Source organism: Taudactylus pleione, unplaced genomic scaffold (genome assembly GCF_031769625.1).
Source record: "Taudactylus pleione unplaced genomic scaffold, aTauple2 ptg000762l, whole genome shotgun sequence".
Lineage (NCBI taxonomy): Eukaryota > Metazoa > Chordata > Amphibia > Anura > Myobatrachidae > Taudactylus > Taudactylus pleione.
The window spans coordinates 4,631,389-4,657,173 of NW_028285164.1; the positions used below are offsets into that span (position 1 = coordinate 4,631,389).

At 38.3% G+C, this 25,785-nt stretch overlaps 1 protein-coding gene across 2 annotated transcripts in view; it reads right to left on the reverse strand.

Moving 5' to 3' along the window:
• Positions 1 to 25,785, reverse strand: part of LOC148476934 (uncharacterized) — a 244,322-nt gene that overhangs the window by 92,965 nt on the left and 125,572 nt on the right. Inside the window, exons 5-12 of one of the 2 annotated variants that reach the window (XM_088457501.1) lie at positions 23,795 to 23,875; positions 23,443 to 23,490; positions 20,343 to 20,423; positions 19,991 to 20,038; positions 16,907 to 16,987; positions 16,558 to 16,605; positions 3,428 to 3,508; positions 3,044 to 3,115 (exon numbers count right to left, since the gene is read on the reverse strand). In XM_088457501.1, coding sequence (XP_088313627.1) covers positions 3,044 to 3,115; positions 3,428 to 3,508; positions 16,558 to 16,605; positions 16,907 to 16,987; positions 19,991 to 20,038; positions 20,343 to 20,423; positions 23,443 to 23,490; positions 23,795 to 23,875 — 540 coding nt within the window. The remainder of the gene's footprint in view (positions 1 to 3,043; positions 3,116 to 3,427; positions 3,509 to 16,557; positions 16,606 to 16,906; positions 16,988 to 19,990; positions 20,039 to 20,342; positions 20,424 to 23,442; positions 23,491 to 23,794; positions 23,876 to 25,785) is intronic. The other variant, XM_088457502.1, reaches the window with a different exon arrangement.

The window sequence follows — 25,785 nt, forward strand, 5'->3', positions numbered from 1 at the left end:
CCAGTAACTACAGACCAGTGACTACAGACCAGTAACTACAGACCAGTGACTACAGACCAGTAACTACAGACCAGTGACTACAGACCAGTAACTACAGACCAGTGACTACAGACCAGTAACTACAGACCAGTAACTACAGACCAGTGACTACAGACCAGTAACTACAGACCATTGACTACAGACCAGTAACTACAAACCAGTAACTACAGACCAGTGACTACAGACCAGTAACTACAGACCAGTGACTACAGACCAGTAACTACAGACCAGTGACTACAGACCAGTGACTACAGACCAGTAACTACAGACCAGTGAGCCTTACATCAGTAGTGGGAAAAATAATGGAAACACTATTAAAAGAAAGTGGTGGAATATCTCAAATCCAACAATTTACAGTATCCCAAACAGCATGGATTTACTCAGGGGAGATCATGCCAAACAAATCTAATTTACTTTATTGACTGGGTGACCAAAGTAATAGATAAAGGGGAGTCAATAGATGTAGCTTATCTAGAATTTAGTAAGGCTTTTGACATGGTCCCACATCGCAGAATGATAAACAAATTGGAAAGCTTGGGATTGGATTCTATGACTGTTGAATGGATCAGATTTTGGTTGCAGGATAGGAAACAGAGAGTTGTAGTAAATGGAGTGTATTCACGGGAGGGAAAGGTAACCAGTGGAGTACCCCAGGGATCAGTACTTGAGCCAATGCTTTTTAATATCTATGTTGGTGATATTGCAAATAATATTAAAGGGAAAGTATGCCTTTTTGCAGATGACACAAAAGTATGCAACAGGGTAGACACACCAGGAGGGGTAAAACAAATGACTGAGGATCTGGGTAGACTAGAGGAATGGGCACGAACATGGCAGCTACAGTTTAATGTAAAAAAATGCAAAATCATGCACTTGGGTCCCAATATCATAAAGGCTAAATATAGTATCAAGGACGCTATAATAGAAAATACAGAGGAGGAAAGGGATTTAGGAGTCACCATTTCAGAGGACTTGAAAGCAGGCAAGCCATGCATCAAAGCAATGAGGAAGGCAAGTCAGATACTTGGTTGCATAGGGAGAGGAATCAGTAGCAGGAAAAAAGAAGTGATAATACCACTGTATAGGTCCTTGGTACGGCCTCATCTAGAATACTGTGCTCAGTTCTGGAGGCCATATCTCCAGAAGGATATAGACACATTAGAGACTGTACAAAGAAGGGCAACTAAAATGGTGCATGGCCTACAGCACAGAACGTACCCAGAAAGACTAAAAGATCTTAATATGTATAGTTTGGAACAGAGAAGGGAAAGGGGAGACATGATAGAAACTTTCAAATACATGAAGGGTTTTAACAAGGGACAGGAAAGAGCATTCTTCAGAGGAAGAGATGTACAAGAACACGAGGACATGCACTGAGACTGGAGGGAGGGAGGCTCAGAGGAAGAGATGTACAAGAACACGAGGACATGCACTGAGACTGGAGGGAGGGAGGCTCAGAGGAAGAGATGTACAAGGACACGAGGACATGCACTGAGACAGGAGGGAGGGAGGCTCAGAGGTAGTGGATAAGTGGAATAGCCTCCCATCAGAGGTGGTTGGAGCTAAAATGGTGGAACAATTTAAACACACTTGGGATAGGCATAAGAATATCCTTAAGAGAGATGTAAGGCGCAAATAAGGATCAGATGGGCCCAGCTAGTTTTTTACTCATAGCTCGACATTATGACTTTTGAGTCTCGCCTACTAAAGTTGCGTGATAACTGTACTGTGGGGCAACGTGGCATTCTACAACGAAAGAGAATTCACGGCATGTAATACACTGCTTAACCGCTGGGTGGCGAGTGCTCCACTAATGAAAATTACACTACGGAATACTACACTGTAGAAGTGGATGGATATCCCTGACAAGAGGGCCAATCACGTTCATATCCTGATGAAAAGGCTTTCAGCCTTGAAACGTTGACACATGGATGTTATTATGCTGTTGTATTATTAATACATATTGACTTTCTTTATCTATTGGAGTGCCGCCTTCCTTTTCATTGTGCTGGGTGCATACCCATGCCAGAAGGATTTCGTGTATATTTCTTTTAGGATGGCACCCACATGTTTACTTTCATCGTCCTGAGTGCCAGGCTCATTTCATTGTATATATATATATATATATATATATATTTACATTTTACTCTTGCAATGACATACACACATAAAGTACAGTGGTGGGGTGGGTCCAGACGCATGTGCGGGTCTCAGACACACCCACAGCATGGTCGGGCTTAGGGACTCAAACGTAATATTAGCTTACAATAAGATCAGTTGAATTCCTGTTCATTAATGTTGCGGTACTTTTTTGAAGGTACTACACTGCTCTGCAACCCCACCCATCTTGCAGTGATACACACCCATACAGTTATGGGGTCCAACGCAGGTGTCACATTTCAGATGCATGCACAGTGTGGTGGGGTTCAGGGGCAGAGACAGGGCTCAGACACACACACAGCTTTTAATAAGATGGGATGAATTCCTGTTCACTGCTGGTGGGGTACAGTGTTTATATGTAATAGTATAATATTTTGAAAGGAAGATACATTTTTATTATTATCATTATCATTATTATTATTATTATTATTATTATTATTATTATCATTCTTATTACAATAAAACTAATAAACCAATTTCAATAAAAGGAGATGAATTCATGATCACCATTCTTCATACCAGCTTTTGAAAGGGATGCAAAAGGTCACTGTGTTCACTTTCCCCCACCTTCCCCCAGCCGTCATGTGTATCAATGCTCCTGAGATTAATTTACAAAAGCGTAAATTTTTTTAACTTCATGGCTCTGCGCTTCCACCCTCCAAAAAAATTACAGTACTTTACAGCATATCCATAATTCGTACCTTTAATACGCAAACTGTAGTCACAGATTGCCACTGACCGTGTCAAAAAACAACACAATATGCTACCGATGAAAAAAAATAAACCCGCACAAAGGACGAAAAGTACAGTACAGCAGTAAAATACAGAAAAATACAGTACTTACTAGATGGAGAAAGGCTGCTGGGCCCTGCTGGGGCCTTCTTATCCTCTACCTTAATGAGGCGATTTTGTAAAACTGTGGATAAGAAATACAATTACAGTATTGTACAGTATAGTACTGAATATCCATAATTCACACCTTTAAATATGCATACTGTAATCACAGATTGCCACTGACAGGGTCAAAAAAACAAACACAATAGGAACCCATGGAAAAAAAACCTACATATTGCTACCAATAGAGTTAAAAATAAAACACATTAGCAACAATAGGGTAAAAAAAAATTATAGCCCCCCCCCATGAAAAAAAAATAAACACACACAAAGGAAGTGAAGTACTGTACAATATGTACAGTAGAAAAATAAGATGTAAAGTGCAGCACAGTACTTAGTGGGAATGGGCGTTTGAGGCTTTCTTGTGACATCATCTCAGTTTCCCCCCTCAAGCTTTGTCGCTGCTGTTTATTTGCTGTGAAAAAAAAAGAGTAAAGTAGTCTCAACTGTACAATTCTGTAGCCAAACACTCAATATCAAGAACAAAAGAAATACACTGAAATACAGTACGAGAATCGAATACCAATACAGTAAAGGATAACACCCCACACATTTCTAATGACAGATTAAAAATTACTAATGACAGAGTGAAAAAAAACACATTCTAGTCTCCTCATGTGAAAAAAAAAAAACACATTGCCACTGGGAGGGTAAACAAAACAACAATCAAAACACAAACAACCAGGCGCTAAACCTACTAATTGAATAGATCTAATTTGTAAATGCCTAATTGGATATATCTTAATGACAGCTCGCCCATCACATATGGGGGAATACTGGATAACCCCCAAAGAAACAGGAAGATCAAAGAAGGAAAAAGTGTAAGTTGCTAATCAATAAAAAAGGTATCTTTACTTACAATTTATAAAACCTTACAATGCCTCAGTAATAAAAACAATAAGACATAAAATGAATTATACAGACAATTAACAAAAAATCAGGAATAACCAGCATGTACCACATAAAAAAATCTTACACCATAGACATAATAAATATAAATATAGACATAATAAATATATATATATATATATATATATAACATATATGTTATATATATATATATATATAACATATCAAAAAAAGTCCAGCACTCTGACCACACTGTAGGTCTTTAACCTGCTCCGGGTGCCCTCAGCAATGGAGATCACTCCCTTAATGCAGACAACAGCATAATAGCGGTACTCCGGAGACTTGCAAAATAGTGTAAAAAGATGTCTTTTTAATTCAACGTTTCAGGGTTCTCCCCCTTCCTCAGGAACACACACAGTGACAAAAATAATACAAACAGTGACTTAAATACCTTAAGGAGCCAATCGTAGTGTCACCCCCGCAGTCCACCGGCGCTCTGACTATCTACTTCCCGTCGCGGCATCCGAGACCCGGAAGTGACGTCATCCGGCACCTGGCTGGTTGCCTGGGGGACACTGTAAACAAAGCAAACAGTGTATAAACACGTGGAGAATATTGCTTATAAAAACAATGATAAGAACAGACCACTATTGTCTGTATGAATTACACAAACACACAGTTATACAATACATTAAGAAAATATTAAAAACATAATAAAAGTGAATTTTGTGACAACAAATATCGCTATCTTGTGGACAAAAACCAACAATACATGAAGATCTGAGAAAATCTCAGAAATACAATAAAAATTAGTGCCACCATTGAATCTAAAAATACATTATTAAAAAATATGAACAGTGACATATAATATAATGTGAATAACAATCAAATCATATGCTCATAGCCTCCCAAAAATTTTTTTTTTTTAAAAAAGATCATAAAGGTTTATAGAATATCATTAGGTATGTCTGGCCATCACCGAAGATTATTATTAAATATATTATATATAGCTACCATATCACTATACTGTCTTATAATGACAATAACCCATAAAAATTCACCACTAATTAAGTACCAGTCAAAACAATTAAATAAATGCCAACAATCACATAGTGCAGAGCATTTAAAAGGATTTTTATCACCAAAACTAAGAGGGGTAATTAACTAGCTGTAAATAATTAAAACAAGTGAGAGGCCAACTTCACAAGAAGTTATGGAGGCCCAGGGATTCATTAAGGCCCCTAGATGTCACCATATCCAAGCGGTGAATCCACCTTGATTCTCTCTGCAGGAGCTTCTTGGATCTATTACCCCCCTGACGGAAACCGGGATATGATCCACAATGCGATACCTTAATGTTGCCATGCCGTGTTTAAGTTTAGCAAAGTGGCGTGCCACTGGTTGCTCACTTTAACCACTCGCCAAGGCCACTCTAATAGATGACCTATGCTGGGCAATCCTTTCTTTAAATTGACGCTCTGTCTTGCCCACGTAGTGTAACCCACATGGGCAAGACAGAACATAAATGACAAACCTGGAAGTACAGGACAGACTCCACTGAATTTTAAATTTCCTGCCTGTATATGGATGTGCTATATACTCACCGGCAACTAAATAGTTGCAGGTGGTACATCCAAGGCATCTGAAACAGCCCTTTCTACGCTGTAAAAAGCCAGTGGAGTCAGTGGATACTGTCTTAAATCCTGTAATATCTGTTTTTACAAGCCAATCTCTTATGCTTCTATTTCTGGTATAACTAGGCATGATTCTTGATTCCTTAAGCAACACCAGCTCAGGGTCCGTGGACACCAATGGCCAAAGTTTCTTTGCTGTCTTACTTGTATGGTTGCTAACCAAATTATACTGATTAACCCATGGAACAACTTTGTCCATATTCCTGTGCATCCTAGGCTGTAAAAGATCTTTCCTATTAATCTGTAAGGCTTTGTTCTTAGCCTCTCTCAGGAGTTTGAGCGGATAACTCCCCTGTAAGAATTTATCGACAATGATGTTTAATTGTCGCTCTTTCTCCTTTGGCTTGCTATTGACTCTACACACTCTCAAAAACTGAGAGTATGGGAGCCCCCTCACTGTTGAGATTGGATGGAAACTCTGATATTTAAGAAGAGTATTCCTATCTGTTGGCTTCATGTAGTGTGAGGTGTGCAGCATTTTATTCTCAACCTCTATTTTAATGTCCAAAAAATGAATTTCAGTGGTACTTTTAGTGGTAGTTAATTTTATAGGGCTGCTTGAATTATTATGTATCTCAATCAAGGAATCAAAACTTTCTTCTGAACCTGTCCAGAAGATGATAATATCATCAATATACCTATAGTATAACAAAATATTGTCAGAAACCAATGTTTGACTAAAAAACAAATCACATTCCACCTCCCACATATATGAATTTGCCAGGGAGGGTGCCACTGCAGATCCCATGGCACAACCTGTGGACTGATTATAAAAATGACCATCAAACAAAAACTAATTGTGTTCCAACGTAAATTGCAGCAATTCCAAAAACAACTCAATGTATGGGCCCTCATACTTAGGGTTATCCAGTATCAGTCTGTTCACTACCTGTGCACCCGCTTTCTGCGGAATGCAGGTGTACAAGCTTGACACATCCAAAGTGATTAACAACATATTGTCTGGAACTGGACCCATATCCAATAATTTTTTTCAACAAAGAACCAGAATCTTTAAGATGCATTTTGGTATTCTGCACACAACCTTGTAAATATGCATCCAGAAAAATAGAGACCGGCTCACACAGGGACCCCCTGGCTGGGACTATAGATCTACCAGGGGGCCTTCGTGTGTCCTTTTGAATTTTAGGAATTACATAAAAAATAAGGTCTACAGGAAATTCAACAGACAATTTATCAAAAATGTCTTTAGAGATGGTACCTGATGACAGGGCCTCTTCTAGGATGGTATCCAGAGCTTTTTTGTATACAATTGTAGGATCCCTATCCAAAGGGCTATATGTAGATGTGTCAGACAACAGGCGCAGACATTCGGCTTTATAATCAGATATGTCCCAAACAACGATGGAGCCAACCTTGTCCGCTGCCCTAATAATAATGTCTTCACGTTTACTCAATGCAGTAAGAGCCGTTCTTTCCTCCAACGTGAGGTTATGATGAAACCATCCCCGTTTCACATCCAGTGACGTGTCCAGCATCCTACAAAATGTTTTAATGGAAGAGTTGTATGAGATAGGATCAAATTTAGATTTCTGTCCCAATGCCTGTATTTGCTTTGGTAACATTGGTCTCGCCGGTTCTACAGGATTTTTTCCAAAATATTCTTTGAGCTTTAAAGATCTATTTAACTTGAAATTATCTATCTTCCACTGGAACTTATCAGGGAGACTTGTAGGGATAAAAGTTAGTCAATTGCTGAGAACTGATTTTTCTGCCATAGTTAACTCCTTAGTAGTAAGGTTAAATATCAAACTTGATTGTTCTTTCGGGGTCTGGCTCCTCGCCCTCCTCGAGGATTGACCACCCCTCCTCGTTGGCTTCCTCCTGGGCTGTATTTCCTGCCCGGGTGCTGACCCCTAAAGGGGTTTCCCTTATGGTTAAATTAGGAATACAGCTAGTTTGCTCCTCTGTCTCACTGGCAGAAGTGCTGGAGTGACCCCCAAGATCATTACATCTCCTGTGCAGTGGATTTCTTCCCTGATATTTATTGGTATTGGTTGTATTATTAAGCCATGGATATACATGATGGAGGGTGTAATACTGCTGCACTTTTTATAATTTTTCTTTTTTATATTTTAAAATATCATTTTTATAGGTCTCAATTTGTGTACGCAATTTCTCCAGCCATTTAACAGAGGTATCTTCTCTTAATTTACTTAAATGGTCTTCCTCAAATTTATCCACTTTGGTCTTTGTCTCACTTAATTCACATGTGAATTCCTCTATCACGAGGAGGATTAAATCCATAGAACATTTGTTAAGCACAGCAATCCACTTTTTACAAAAAGGGATGCTGTATCGACCTATAGTAGGGTGTACAGGCAGTGAAAAGACTGATACTGGGTAACCCTAAGTATGAGGGCCCAGACATTGAGTTGTTTTTGGAATTGCTGCAATTTACATTGTAACACAATTATTTTTTGTTTGATGGTCATTTTTATAATCAGTCCACAGGTTGTGCCATGGGATCTGCGGTGGCACCCTCTATGGCAAATTCATACTGTATATGTGGGAGGTGAAATGTGATTTGTTTTTTAGTCAAACGTCGGTTTCTGACAATATTTTGTTATACTATAGGTGTATTGATGATCTTATCATCTTCTGGACAGGTTCAGAAGAAAGTTTTGATTCCTTGATTGAGATACATAATAATTCAAGCAGCCCTATAAAATTAACTACCACTAAAAGTACCACTGAAATTCATTTTTTGGACATTAAAATAGAGGTTGAGAATGAAATGCTGCACACCTCACACTACACGAAGCCAACAGATAGGAATAATCTTCTTAAATATCAGAGTTTCCATCAATCTCAACAGTGAGGGGGCTCCCATACTCTCAGTTTTTGAGAGTGTGTAGAGTCAATAGCAAGCCAGAGGAGAAAGAGCGACAATTAAACATCATTGTCGATAAATTCTTACAGGGGGGTTATCCGCTCAAACGCCTGAGAGAGCCTAAGAACAAAGCCTTACAGATTAATAGGAAAGATCTTTTACAGCCTAGGATGCGCAGGAATATGGACAAAGTTAACCAGTATAATTTGGTTAGCAACCATACAAGTAAGACGACAAAGAAACTGGCCATTGGTGTCCATGGACCCTGAGCTGGTGTTGCTTAAGGAATCAAGAATCATGCCTAGTTATACCAGAAATAGAAGCATAAGAGATTGGCTTGTAAAACAGATATTACAGGATTTAAGACAGTATCCACTGACTCCACTGGCTTTTTACAGCGTAGAAAGGGCTGTTTCAGATGCCATGGATGTACCACTTGCAACTATTTAGATGCCAGTGAGTATATAGCACATCCATATACAGGCAGGAAATTTAAAATTCAGTGGAGTCTATCCTGTACTTCCGGGTTTGTCATTTATGTTCTGTCTTGCCCATGTGGGTTACACTATGTGGGCAAGACAGAGCGTCAATTTAAAGAAAGGATTGCCCAGCATAGGTCAGCTATTAGAGCGGCCTTGGCGAGTGGTTAAAGTGAGCAACCAGTGGCACACCACTTTGCTAAACTTAAACACGGCATGGCAACATTAAGGTATCGCATTGTGGATCATATCCCGGTTTCCGTCAGGGGGTAATAGATCCAAGAAGCTCCTTCAGAGAGAATCAAGGTGGATTCACCGCTTGGATATGGTGACATCTAGGGGCCTTAATGAATCCCTGGGCCTCCATAACTTCTTGTGAAGTTGGCCTCTCACTTGTTTTAATTATTTACAGCTAGTTAATTACCCCTCTTAGTTTTGGTGATAAAAATCCTTTTAAATGCTCTGCACTATGTGATTGTTGGCATTTATTTAATTGTTTTGACTGGTACTTAATTAGTGGTGAATTTTTATGGGTTATTGTCATTATAAGACAGTATAGTGATATGGTAGCTATATATAATATATTTAATAATAATCTCCGGTGATGGTCAGACGTACCTAATGATATTCTATAAACCTATATGATCCTTTTTTTAAAAAAATTTTTTTGGAGGCTATGAGCTTATGATTTGATTGTTATTCACATTATATTATATGTCACTGTTCATATTTTTTAAATATGTATTTTTTAGATTCAATGGTGGCACTAATTTTTATTGTATTTCTGAGATTTTCTCAGATCTTCATGTATTGTTGGTTTTTGTCCACAAAATTCACTTTTATTAAGTTTTAACATTTTCTTAATATATTGTATAACTGTGTTTGTGTAATTCATACAGACAATAGTGGTCTGTTCTTATCATTGTTTTTATAAGCAAGATGCTCCACATGTTTATACACTGTTTGCTTTGTTTACAGTGTCCCCCAGGCAACCAGCCAGGTGCCGGATGACGTCACTTCGGTTCTCGGATTGCCGCGACCGGAAGTAGATAGTCAAAGTGCCAGTGGACTGCAGGGGGGGGGGGTGACACTATGATTGGCACCTTAAGGTATTTAAGTCACTGTTTGTATTATTTTTGTCACTGTGTGTGTTCCTGAGGAAGGGGGAGAACCCCAAAACATTCAATTAAAAATACACCTTTTTACACTACTTTGCAAGTCTCCAAAGTGCCACTGTTATGATGTTGTGTATATATATATACCCACTACTGCTATGAACAAGTTTGACGTATTTATAGACCTTAGTAAATTTGTTCGGAACTTAACTCTTAAGAGACATTTTTTAAAGAAAGATGATGCACCAATTAAAAATTGGAATGAGAATGCATCAAAATCTGGGCTAAAGTGGAAGTCCACCTACTACCCTGTTGAATCTAAGGGTAGTCATATTAATGTATCTCATGAGACGGTGAAAAAGGACTTATGTGATAAAGAGGTAGAGAAAATTAAGAAACAAAATCTGAATTGCCAAGAGAAGAAAGCTTTGAAGGAATTGAGAAACAAGTGAAATATTTTTATAAAACCTGCTAATAAAGGGGGGGTTAGTAATTATGGACCAATCATATTACATTGAGGAAGCTAGTAGACTCCTCAGTGATACAGACTCATATGGGAAACTTAAGAGAGATCCAGTAGAAGAATAAACGGATGAATTAAGATCACTCCTGGTATATGGATTACATAATAAAATGTTTACTAAGGAGGAATTCCAGTTCCTAATGAAAAACAACCCCATTACCCCATCTTCTATTTTTTACCCAAAATACATAAGTCATTGGAGAAACCACCGGGCAGACCCATTATAGCTGGGATAGAGTCACTCACATCACACCTTTCAAAATACATTGACATTTTTCTACAGAAATATGTGAAAGAGCTGGATTCGTATTTGAAAGAAACGACTAATGTATTACAGTCCTTAAAAGAGATACAATGGAGTGAAGAATATAATTGGGCTACAATTGACGTACAATCATTATATACCTGTATTGAACACACAAAAGGTATTAATGCTACAAGAGAATTCTTAGAGATGGATGGAAATGTGGACCACTTGCACAAGGAGTTTTTATTCAACCTCATGTCTTTTATATTGAATCACAATTATTTTAAATTTTTAGACCAATTTTATAAACAAATCTGTGGTACGGCAATGAGAACTACTTTTGCTCCTAGTTTCGCTAATCTGTTTATGGGATGTTGGGAAAAAAATTATATTTATAGTAATAATCCCTACAGAGCGAACATCATCTTTTATAAAAGATATATAGATGACATTTTAATTATTTGGCAAGGGCAAGAAGAAGTTTTTAATCAGTTTTTATCTCTGGTTTCAAACAGTAACATGAATTTAAAATTAACCTCTAATTTTAACCATAAATCTGTTGAATTTTTAGATTTGGTTTTAACGGGAGATGAAGGTGAAATCTCCACTAAGAATTTTATTAAACATGTCGATGCCAACAGTTATTTGCATTTTAAAAGTTGTCATCTAAATAGCTGGAAGGAGAACATCCCTTTTTCCCAATTTTTAGTATCAAACGCAATTGTAGTGACTAAAGAATATGTAATGAACAACTGGAACAATATTCGGACAGATTTAGAGATAAAGATTATCCTGAAGAGATCCATGAAAAAGCCCTGAGCAAAACCAAATCTCTGGAAAGAAACAACTTGTTGGAGTACAAAGGTATGAAGTCCAAGGTAGATATGATTCCGTTTATTACTACGTTTAATGGACATGAAAATAAATAAGGAAATCTTTGAGAAAAAATTGGAACATTCTCCTTATGGACCCTGTTCTGAAGGAGATTCTTCCACCAAAACCACAGATTGTTTATAGGAAGACAAGAAATTTAAAAGACATATTAACACCCAGTCATTTACGTAAAAATGTCAAGCAAATGGGGAGTGGCACTCTAAGCTGCAAGGGTAGCTATAAGTGCGGACGGTGCAATATATGTAAATACTTACATCCTACACTTAAATTTTTTTTAAATTCAGCAGGTTCAAAAGAGTTCCACATAAAAAGTTTTATGAATTGCAATTCCACATCTGTCATCTACTTGTTGGAGTGTACTTGTGGATTAAAGTATGTTGGCAAAACCAAAAGAACATTAAAAATACGTGTCCAAGAGCACATCAGGAATATCAAGAACAAAGTGGAAGGCCATGCGGTGTCTAAACATTTCTCTGAGAAACATAATTCCAATCCGGAAGACCTTAATTTCAAGGCCATTGAACACATCAAGTTGAGTGAAAGAAGGGGCGACTTAGGAAACCTCCTGTCTAAACATGAGATGTACTGGATCTTCACTCTTGATACAATGGTCCCCAAAGGATTTAATGACTATTATGAGATTGCACCATTTCTCTAAAAAGGAGACTTGAGATGTATTGAATCGGTCTCTTCTACTACTATAACATCATTTCCCATCTTTTGATGGGTGCCCAAAGTGGGGTAATTTGAATTGTGCCTGGATAGTACTTGGGAGGGAGACCCCAAAGAACACCAGGTGTAGTAGATTTGCCTTTTTTCCTTCATTTGATTCCAAGTGGTAATGTATTGGTGAGGAGCCTTGTAAATATCTACTACCATACCAGTGTGCGTGTGCCCAATATCGTCTGATCTTGGAAGCTATACTCAACTAGGCCTAGTTTGTACCGGGATGGGGGACCTCCTGAGAATACTAGGTGTTGTAGTTTATCAGTTCCTAGGCTTTCTTTTTATCAGCCCATGAAGGCCTTCACTTGAAGATCGAAATTCAGTTTCATGTGAAAATGGAAAAGATGGAAGAGACCAAGAAGGAAAAATAGAGAAAAAAAAATGAAGAAAAAAAGAAAAAAGAGGAAATAAGAAAGAAAGAAAAGGAAAAAGAAAAGGAAGAACTATATGTACCAACTAATCAGAAACCTTTATCTTTGAAAAGGAACTTTTATAACTCAAGTCCCATGTGAATTGAAATAACAGAAGCTTTCTCTTATAGCCCTCTTATGTACTTTTTGACCCAATTATTATTAGTCCCATTTCCCTCCTAATCTAAATAAGAAGGGACAAAACTATTTACTTTTCCAGTTGAAATTTACACCTATTATTACTCTTTTTTTATCGATGGTTTATCCTCCATATTAGGCATCGTCTAGTTGTATCTAGCAACATCAATCACTAATTTTTATAAATAATATTCATTTTACACTTGCATACATAATTAATTCTTTATGGCTGATATTTAGAGTACTTAATTATACCATATGATGATTTGCACTAAGGAGAATGTTATTAGTGGTGGACAGCTCCATGCTTAAGCATCTTGATCCACTGATTTATCACTGCCTCTATCTATTTGTAGATCCGCCCCACTATGATTGAAAGGCATCAAAACCGATGGACAGTATTGACGGCGACTAAGGGCGGAAGTTACCCACTTTTCTCACAGGTGCTGGCAGATGTGCAGGCAAAGAACCACATAACAAAGAAACGTAGTCGGAGGAGGTGTGGAGCGGTGCACGTGATCACGTCACATGGACATATGACGCAAACATGCAAGCAGTACGGCGGCGCTATGATGTTCGGAGGCGAGGCACATGACCGGACATATCGTAGGACCGATGGAAGATAGGAAGAGCATGCTGGCCAATCCCGGAGTGGGATACCTGACCGGATATGATGTTACTAGCCTGGCGGAAGTTTATATATGTAAGGGCGGAGGCATATGATTATTTCAAACCTGATGGTTTAAACAAAACAAAAAGTTTTCAAGGATATAATCCTAAGCCTCATGGACATTACCTATGATGGATGCTTAGGTGTTAGGCACCCCCTTATAGATATGAGCCAGATTGCAGCTTTTGGAATGTGACCCAGATGCACAGTTTAACTGTGACCCGGAAGTCCCTAATAGAAGGTGGAAAAGGAGAATAAATAGGTGATCACCATTCCTTAACCTTCATCTCCAGGAAGAAGTCAATGGACGAAACGCGTTGGGTCTTTATTACTTGACCTTGACATTGACATCCAGACCCTCTCAAATTGATTTTCAAATAAGCTAAACTCTCCTTTTTACTCCTGAAATTGAATTTATATTTTATTGCTTATTTATTGCTTTCTGGTGGTCACTCCTGTTTAGGAACCACAGTGTTTATTTTTATCTTGTTTATATTATTTTGTCAAACTTTATTAAATGTATTTTTTATGGTATTAGCTTTCTATTATCACTTCATTGGTCTATGCTGCTATAATTATTCCTATTGCACCAAGCACTTTATGACTTTATGCAAATTCGTTTAGGTTGATTTTAAGCATATTAGCACTCAGCACTTTATATATATTTATATATGTATATATCACTATGCATCATTAGCAGGTTGGTCGCCCGCAGTCAATAACTCCCTTTCTCGATTTACTGGGTAGTGTATTCACCAACACTACAGACTATTGACATAGGAGCAGATGCCCTAGGTTAACGCCTTGGGTTTTACTTGCATTTGTATAATACACCAACTTTATTTATTGGTATAGGTTCTGGCACCGGATTCATATATTATCTATATATATATATATATATATATATATATATATATTACTAAGGAAAGGAAAATAGTGGACAAAAAATATGGATGAAGAATATGTTCACAAAAAAATTGTCCAAATGTGGCTCCTTTTAAAAGGATATTATGATTTGTATCCTTTTATAGTAAACAAGTGCATGTAGCACTATAACAGTCTGCTTGTAGCAATGAAATATAAATTTAGAGCAAATGTAATAATTGTGTTGCTTTCAGAAAACTTAAAGGGCAATTCCAAAAAGTATATATCCGTTGTTCCAATTTGGAAGTATTTTAGCTGTGGATTTGATGGATTGCAGGGAGAGTACAGACAGCATGCATGCATAATATTTTTAGATCACAGTACTCCATCCCCAATGGTGTCCCTTGTATTTAGATGGAGTCTTTTTTTGTGGATTAAAAACACCTGCAATTTACCCGATCTCTATATGCTCAGTCCCGCAGTGGCAATAGCTGATCACCGTGTGCCTCGTTAGACCAGGAGAACTCAGAGAATTTCATCAGACAACAACCCATATTAGCTTTCAGCCTCTCCATGGATGGGCAGTAATAACGCATTTCTCTGCCTCTCAGGCCCGTCGGCGGCTTCCTCAGATAATAAAAAAGCTGAGTCCCGGCAGTTACTATAAATACTGACCTGCCGTTAATTTGTGGCAGGTGGTTCCAAGGCTCTATGGTCTATGACCGTCATTTCATGTGCGTTTCAAGCCTCAGTCTGGACACATATTAAATGAAGTATGGTCAGCACCGCAATAGGAGCTAATTAGTGTATGGGCTCCGTATTGCGTTCACGTGACTTGCTATGTTCATAGGTTATTCATTTTAAAAACACCGGTTAATTGTAGCAAACCTAATAGCAATCGTTAGAACCCAAATTTGTGGTACAATTCTGGCACACTTAAATCAGTGGCTCTAATATATAGACATTTCTTAGTAAAAAGATGAAATAAAATATATAAATATATAAATATATTTTTATCTTTTTATCTAAAACTGATATTATATCAATTCTCAGTAGTATAGTAATCTGTAAATAAACAATGTCCTATGTATATATATAGAAAAAGATTTTTTATTTTACACAGAAATATATATATATATTACTCTTGCAATGACATACACACATAAAGTACAGTGGTGGGGTGGGTCCAGACGCATGTGCCGGATCTTAGATACACCTACAGCATGGTCGGGCTTAGGGACTCAAATGTAATATTTGCTTACAATAAGATCAGATGAATTCCTGTTCAGTAATCTTGCGGTACTGTTTTGAAGGTACTACACTGCTCTGCAACCCCACCCACCTTGCAGTGATACACACACATACAGTTATGGGGTCCAACGCTGGGGGCACATTTCCGATGCATGCACAGTGTGGTGGGGTTCAGGGGCAGAGACAGGGCTCAGACACACACACAGCTTTTAATAAGATGGGATGAATTCCTGTTCACTACTGGTGGGGTACTGTGTTTATATGTAATAGTATAATATTTTGAAAGGAAAATAATTTTTTTTATTATCATTCTTATTATTATAATTATTATTATTATTATTATTATTATTATTATTGTTATTATTACAATAAAACTAATAAACCAATTTCAATAAAAGGAGATGAATTCATGATCACCAATCTTCATACCAGCTTTTGAAAGAGATGCAAAAGGTCACTGTATTCACTTTCCCCCATCTTCCCCCAGCCCTCATCTGTATCAATGCTCCTGAGATTAATTTTCAAAAGTGCACATTTATTAACTTCATGGCTCTGCGCTTCCTCCCCCCCAAAAAATTAAAGTACTTTACAGTATATCCATAATTCGTACCTTTAATACGCAGACTGTAGTCACAGATTGCCACTGACCGTGTCAAAAAACAACACAATAGGCCACTGATGAAAAAAAGTAAACCCACACAAAGGACGAAAAGTACAGTACAGCAGTAAAATACAGTAAAATACAGTACTTACTAGATGGAGAAAGGCTGTCCTCTGCCTTAATGAGGTGATTTTGTAAAACTGTGGATAAGAAATACAATTATAGTATTGTACAGTACAGTACTGAATATCCATAATTCACACATTTTAATATGCATACTGTAATCACAGATTGCTACTGACAGGGTCAAAAAAACAAACACAATCGGAACCCATGGAAAAAAAAACTACATATTGCTACCAACAGAGTTAAAAATAAAACACATTAGCAACAATAGGGTAAAAAAAATAAATAGCCCCCACATGAAAAAAAAATAAACACACACAAAGGAAGTGAAGTATTGTACAGTAGAAAAATAAGATGTAAAGTGCAGCACAGTACTTAGTGGGAAAGGGCGTTTGAGGCTTTCTTGTGACATCATCTCAGTTTCCACCCTCAAGCTTTGTCGCTGCTGTTTATTTGCTGTGAAAAAAAAAAGAGTAATGTAGTCTCAACTACTCAAATTCTGTAGCCAAACACTCAATATCAAGAACAAAAGAAATACACTGAAATACAGTACGAGAATCGAATACCAATACAGTAAAGGATAACACCCCACACATTTCTAATGACAGATTAAAAATTACTAATGACAGAGTGAAAAAAAACACATTCTAGTTTCCTCATGTGAAAAAAAAACACATTGCCACTGGGAGGGTAAACAAAACAACAATCAAAACACAAACAACCAGGCGCTAAACCTACTAATTGAATAGATCTAATTTGTAATGGCCTAATTGGCATTATCCTATTGACAGCTTGCCCACCACATGCAGGGGAATACTGGATAACCCCCAAAGAAACAGGAAGATCAAAGAAGGAAAAAGTGTAAGGTACTAATCAATAAAAAAGGTATCTTTACATACAATTTATCAAACCTCACAATGCATCAGCCATAAAGAGAATAAGACTCAAAATTAATTATACAGACAATTAACAAAAAATCAGGAATAACCAGCATGTACCACATAAAAGAATCTTATACCATAGACATAATATATATATATATATATATATATATATATATATATATATATATAAATATATATTACTAAGGAAAGGAAAATAATGGACAAAAAATATGGATGAGGCGTACAGTATGTTCGCAAAAAAATTGTCCAAATGTGGCTCCTTTTAAAAGGATATTATGATTTGTATCCTTTTATAGTAAACAAGTGCATGTAGCACTATAACAGTCTGCTTGTAGCAATGAAATATAAATTTAGAGCAAATGTAATAATTGTGTTGCTTTCAGAAAACTTAAAGGGCAATTCCAAAAAGTATATATCCGTTGTTCCAATTTGGAAGTATTTTAGCTGTGGATTTGATGGATTGCAGGGAGAGTACAGACAGCATGCATGCATAATATTTTTAGATCACAGTACTCCATCCCCAATGGTGCTCTTGTATTTAGATGGAGTCTTTTTTGTGGTTTAAAAACACCTGCAATTTACCCGATCTCTATATGCTCAGTCCCGCAGTGGCAATAGCTGATCACCGTGTGCCTCGTTAGACCAGGAGAACTCCGAGAATTTCATCAGACAACAACCCATATTAGCTTTCAGCCTCTCCATGGATGGGCAGTAATAACGCATTTCTCTGCCTCTCAGGCCCGTCGGCGGCTTCCTCAGATAATAAAAAAGCTGAGTCCCGGCAGTTACTATAAATACTGACCTGCCGTTAATTTGTGGCAGGTGGTTCCAAGGCTCTATGGTCTATGACCATCATTTCATGTGCGTTTCAAGTCTCAGTCTGGACACCAGTTAATTGTAGCAAACCTAATAGCAATCATTAGAACCCAAATTTGTGGTACAATGCTGGCACACTTAAGGCCTGATTCAGACCCGTTCGCGAGCGCTGAGCACTCGCAAGTGGGTCAATGGTGCCCTTGTGCGCATGCGCATGACGGAGGGAGCTCCGTTGTGCGCATGCGCGAGACCCGAATAACGACGGGGTAGCCGTCGTTATGGGTCTCGCACCAAAGGGGGCATACTGTCGATGTTGATTGACAGCACGCCCCCTTTTGGTGGGCGTGCCAAGGGCGTGGCTGCCAGAGGGAGGCTTTCCCATGGGAATGCCTACCGTCTGGGTCCAGCCCCACTGACATCACTCTGATAGAGCCAAAATCACTCCAGGGCTTGCGGTCACCGAGACCCTATCACAGGGTCTCGTCGCAAGCCCAATGGTCGCGATGGTCTTGACCATCGTGACCATCTTTTTGGCCGCTCGCATATGCTGTGGGTGGTCACCCACAGCTATGCGAGCGGCCAGGAGGCCGCTCCAAGTTTAGGTAGGAGGGCCCTGATTCAGAGTGAGCGCTCTGGTCAGAGCATCCGGCTCTGAATCAGGCCCTTAAATCAGTGGCTCTAATATATGGACATTTCTCAGTAAAAAGATTAAATAAAATAAAATAAATATATTTTTATCTTTTTATCTAAAACTGATATTGATATTATATCAATTCTCAGTAGTATAGTAATCTGTAAATAAACAATGTACTATGCATATATATAGAAAAAGATTTTTTATATACACAGAAATATATATATATATTACTCTTGCAATGACATACACACATAAAGTACAGTGGTGGGGTGGGTCCAGACGCATGTGCCGGATCTTTGACACACCCACAGCATGGTCGGGCTTAGGGACTCAAATGTAATATTAGCTTACAATAAGATCAGATGAATTCCTGTTCAGTAATGTTGCGGTACTGTTTTGAAGGTACTACACTGCTCTGCAACCCCACCCACCTTGCAGTGATACACACCCATACAGTTATGGGGTCCAACGCAGGTGTCACATTTCCGATGCATGCACAGTGTGGTGGGGTTCAGGGGCAGAGACAGGGCTCAGACACACACACAGCTTTTAATAAGATGGGATGAATTCCTGTTTCACTACTGGTGGGGTACAGTGTTTATATGTAATAGTATAATATTTTGAAAGGAAAATACATTATTATTATTATTATTATTATCATTATTATTATTATTATTATTATTATTATTATTATTATTATTATCATTCTTATTACAATAAAACTAATAAACCAATTTCATTAAAAGGAGATGAATTCATGATCACCAATCTTCATACCAGCTTTTGAAAGGGATGCAAAAGGTCACAGTGTTCACTTTCCCCCATCTTCCCCCAGCCCTCATGTGTATCAATGCTCCTGAGATTAATTTTCAAAAGTGCACATTTATTAACTTCATGGCTCTGCGCTTCCTCCCCCCCAAAAAATTACAGTTCTTTACAGTATATCCATAATTCGTACCTTTAATACGCAAACTGTAGTCACAGATTGCCACTGACCGTGTCAAAAAACAACACAATAGGCCACTGATGAAGAAAAATAAACCCACACAAAGGACGAAAAGTACAGTAAAGCAGTAAAATACAGTAAAATACAGTACTTACTAGATGGAGAAAGGCTGTCCTCTGCCTTAATGAGGTGATTTTGTAAAACTGTGGATAAGAAATACAATTACAGTATTGTACAGTACAGTACTGAATATCCATAATTCACACATTTTAATATGCATACTGTAATCACAGATTGCTACTGACAGGGTCAAAAAAACAAACACAATAGGAACCCATGGGAAAAAAACCTACATATTGCTACCAACAGAGTTAAAAATAAAACACATTAGCAACAATAGGGTAAAAAATATAAATAGCCCCCCCCACATGAAAAAAAAATAAACACACACAAAGGAAGTGAAGTATTGTACAGTAGAAAAATAAGATGTAAAGTGCAGCACAGTACTTAGTGGGAAAGGGCGTTTGAGGCTTTCTTGTGACATCATCTCAGTTTCCACCCTCAAGCTTTGTCGCTGCTGTTTATTTGCTGTGAAAAAAAAAGAGTAATGTAGTCTCAACTACTCAAATTCTGTAGCCAAACACTCAATATCAAGAACAAAAGAAATACACTGAAATACAGTACGAGAATCGAATACCAATACAGTAAAGGATAACACCCCACACATTTCTAATGACAGATTAAAAATTACTAATGACAGAGTGAAAAAAAACACATTCTAGTCTCCTCATGTGAAAAAAAAACACATTGCCACTGGGAGGGTAAACAAAACAACAATCAAAACACAAACAACCAGGCGCTAAACCTACTAATTGAATAGATCTAATTTGTAATGGCCTAATTGGCATTATCCTATTGACAGCTTGCCCACCACATGCAGGGGAATACTGGATAACCCCCAAAGAAACAGGAAGATCAAAGAAGGAAAAAGTGTAAGTTGCTAATCAATAAAAAAGGTATCTTTACATACAATTTATCAAACCTCATAATGCATCAGCCATAAAGAGAATAAGACTCAAAATTAATTATACAGACAATTAACAAAAAATCAGGAATAACCAGCATGTACCACATAAAAGAATCTTATACCATAGACATAATATATATATATATATATATATATATATATATATATATATATATATAAATATATATTACTAAGGAAAGGAAAATAATGGAAAAAAAATATGGATGAGGCGTACAGTATGTTCGCAAAAAAATTGTCCAAATGTGGCTCCTTTTAAAAGGATATTATGATTTGTATCCTTTTATAGTAAACAAGTGCATGTAGCACTATAACAGTCTGCTTGTAGCAATGAAATATAAATTTAGAGCAAATGTAATAAATGTGTTGCTTTCAGAAAACGTAAAGGGTAATTCCATAAAAGTATATATCCATTGTTCCAATTTGGAAGTATTTTAGCTGTGGATTTGATGGATTGCAGGGAGAGTACAGACAGCATGCATGCATAATATTTTTAGATCACAGTACTCCATCCCCAATGGTGTCCCTTGTATTTAGATGGAGTCTTTTTTTGTGGTTTAAAAACACCTGCAATTTACCCGATCTCTATATGCTCAGTCCCGCAGTGGCAATAGCTGATCACCGTGTGCCTCGTTAGACCAGGAGAACTCTGAGAATTTCATCAGACAACAACCCATATTAGCTTTCAGCCTCTCCATGGATGGGCAGTAATAACGCATTTCTCTGCCTCTCAGGCCCGTCGGCGGCTTCCTCAGATAATAAAAAAGCTGAGTCCCGGCAGTTACTATAAATACTGACCTGCCGTTAATTTGTGGCAGGTGGTTCCAAGGCTCTATGGTCTATGACCATCATTTCATGTGCGTTTCAAGCCTCAGTCTGGACACCAGTTAATTGTAGCAAACCTAATAGCAATCATTAGAACCCAAATTTGTGGTACAATGCTGGCACACTTAAGGCCTGATTCAGACCCGTTCGCGAGCGCTGAGCACTCGCAAGTGGGTCAATGGTGCCCTAGTGCGCATGCGCATGACGGAGGGAGCACCGTTGTGCGCATGCGCGAGACCCGAATAACGACGGGGTAGCCGTCGTTATGGGTCTCGCACCAAAGGGGGCATACTGTCGATGTTGATTGACAGCACGCCCCCTTTTGGTGGGCGTGCCAAGGGCGTGGCTGCCAGACGGAGGCTTTCCCATGGGAATGCCTACCGTCTGGGTCCAGCCCCACTGACATCACTCTGATAGAGCCAAAATCACTCCAGGGCTTGCGGTCACCGAGACCCTATCACAGGGTCTCGTCGCAAGCCCAATGGTCGCGATGGTCTTGACCATCGTGACCATCTTTTTGGCCGCTCGCATATGCTGTGGGTGGTCACCCACAGCTATGCGAGCGGCCAGGAGGCCGCTCCAAGTTTAGGTAGGAGGGCCCTGATTCAGAGTGAGCGCTCTGGTCAGAGCATCCGGCTCTGAATCAGGCCCTTAAATCAGTGGCTCTAATATATGGACATTTCTCAGTAAAAAGATTAAATAAAATAAAATAAATATATTTTTATCTTTTTATCTAAAACTGATATTGATATTATATCAATTCTCAGTAGTATAGTAATCTGTAAATAAACAATGTACTATGCATATATATAGAAAAAGATTTTTTATATACACAGAAATATATATATATATTACTCTTGCAATGACATACACACATAAAGTACAGTGGTGGGGTGGGTCCAGACGCATGTGCCGGATCTTTGACACACCCACAGCATGGTCGGGCTTAGGGACTCAAATGTAATATTAGCTTACAATAAGATCAGATGAATTCCTGTTCAGTAATGTTGCGGTACTGTTTTGAAGGTACTACACTGCTCTGCAACCCCACCCACCTTGCAGTGATACACACCCATACAGTTATGGGGTCCAACGCAGGTGTCACATTTCCGATGCATGCACAGTGTGGTGGGGTTCAGGGGCAGAGACAGGGCTCAGACACACACACAGCTTTTAATAAGATGGGATGAATTCCTGTTTCACTACTGGTGGGGTACAGTGTTTATATGTAATAGTATAATATTTTGAAAGGAAAATACATTATTATTATTATTATTATTATTATTATTATTATTATTATTATTATCATTATTATTATTATTATTATTATTATTATTATCATTCTTATTACAATAAAACTAATAAACCAATTACATTAAAAGGAGATGAATTCATGATCACCAATCTTCATACCAGCTTTTGAAAGGGATGCAAAAGGTCACAGTGTTCACTTTCCCCCATCTTCCCCCAGCCCTCATCTGTATCAATGCTCCTGAGATTAATTTTCAAAAGTGCACATTTATTAACTTCATGGCTCTGCGCTTCCTCCCCCCCAAAAAATTACAGTTCTTTACAGTATATCCATAATTCGTACCTTTAATACGCAAACTGTAGTCACAGATTGCCACTGACCGTGTCAAAAAACAACACAATAGGCCACTGATGAAGAAAAATAAACCCACACAAAGGACGAAAAGTACAGTAAAGCAGTAAAATACAGTAAAATACAGTACTTACTAGATGGAGAAAGGCTGTCCTCTGCCTTAATGAGGTGATTTTGTAAAACTGTGGATAAGAAATACAATTACAGTATTGTACAGTACAGTACTGAATATCCATAATTCACACATTTTAATATGCATACTGTAATCACAGATTGCTACTGACAGGGTCAAAAAAACAAACACAATAGGAACCCATGGGAAAAAAACCTACATATTGCTACCAACAGAGTTAAAAATAAAACACATTAGCAACAATAGGGTAAAAAATATAAATAGCCCCCCCCACATGAAAAAAAAATAAACACACACAAAGGAAGTGAAGTATTGTACAGTAGAAAAATAAGATGTAAAGTGCAGCACAGTACTTAGTGGGAATGGGCGTTTGAGGCTTTCTTGTGACATCATCTCAGTTTCCCCCCTCAAGCTTTGTCGCTGCTGTTTATTTGCTGTGAAAAAAAAAGAGTAATGTAGTCTCAACTACTCAAATTCTGTAGCCAAACACTCAATATCAAGAACAAAAGAAATACACTGAAATACAGTACGAGAATCGAATACCAATACAGTAAAGGATAACACCCCACACATTTCTAATGACAGATTAAAAATTACTAATGACAGAGTGAAAAAAAACACATTCTAGTCTCCTCATGTGAAAAAAAAACACATTGCCACTGGGAGGGTAAACAAAACAACAATCAAAACACAAACAACCAGGCGCTAAACCTACTAATTGAATAGATCTAATTTGTAATGGCCTAATTGGCATTATCCTATTGACAGCTTGCCCACCACATGCAGGGGAATACTGGATAACCCCCAAAGAAACAGGAAGATCAAAGAAGGAAAAAGTGTAAGTTGCTAATCAATAAAAAAGGTATCTTTACATACAATTTATCAAACCTCATAATGCATCAGCCATAAAGAGAATAAGACTCAAAATTAATTATACAGACAATTAACAAAAAATCAGGAATAACCAGCATGTACCACATAAAAGAATATTATACCATAGACATAATATATATATATATATATATATATATATATAAATATATATTACTAAGGAAAGGAAAATAATGGAAAAAAAATATGGATGAGGCGTACAGTATGTTCGCAAAAAAATTGTCCAAATGTGGCTCCTTTTAAAAGGATATTATGATTTGTATCCTTTTATAGTAAACAAGTGCATGTAGCACTATAACAGTCTGCTTGTAGCAATGAAATATAAATTTAGAGCAAATGTAATAAATGTGTTGCTTTCAGAAAACTTAAAGGGTAATTCCATAAAAGTATATATCCGTTGTTCCAATTTGGAAGTATTTTAGCTGTGGATTTGATGGATTGCAGGGAGAGTACAGACAGCATGCATGCATAATATTTTTAGATCACAGTACTCCATCCCCAATGGTGTCCCTTGTATTTAGATGGAGTCTTTTTTTGTGGTTTAAAAACACCTGCAATTTACCCGATCTCTATATGCTCAGTCCCGCAGTGGCAATAGCTGATCACCGTGTGCCTCGTTAGACCAGGAGAACTCCGAGAATTTCATCAGACAACAACCCATATTAGCTTTCAGCCTCTCCATGGATGGGCAGTAATAACGCATTTCTCTGCCTCTCAGGCCCGTCGGCGGCTTCCTCAGATAATAAAAAAGCTGAGTCCCGGCAGTTACTATAAATACTGACCTGCCGTTAATTTGTGGCAGGTGGTTCCAAGGCTCTATGGTCTATGACCATCATTTCATGTGCGTTTCAAGCCTCAGTCTGGACACCAGTTAATTGTAGCAAACCTAATAGCAATCATTAGAACCCAAATTTGTGGTACAATGCTGGCACACTTAGGGCCTGATTCAGACCCGTTCGCGAGCGCTGAGCACTCGCAAGTGGGTCAATGGTGCCCTAGTGCGCATGCGCATGACGGAGGGAGCACCGTTGTGCGCATGCGCGAGACCCGAATAACGACGGGGTAGCCGTCGTTATGGGTCTCGCACCAAAGGGGGCATACTGTCGATGTTGATTGACAGCACGCCCCCTTTTGGTGGGCGTGCCAAGGGCGTGGCTGCCAGACGGAGGCTTTCCCATGGGAATGCCTACCGTCTGGGTCCAGCCCCACTGACATCACTCTGATAGAGCCAAAATCACTCCAGGGCTTGCGGTCACCGAGACCCTATCACAGGGTCTCGTCGCAAGCCCAATGGTCGCGATGGTCTTGACCATCGTGACCATCTTTTTGGCCGCTCGCATATGCTGTGGGTGGTCACCCACAGCTATGCGAGCGGCCAGGAGGCCGCTCCAAGTTTAGGTAGGAGGGCCCTGATTCAGAGTGAGCGCTCTGGTCAGAGCGTCCGGCTCTGAAT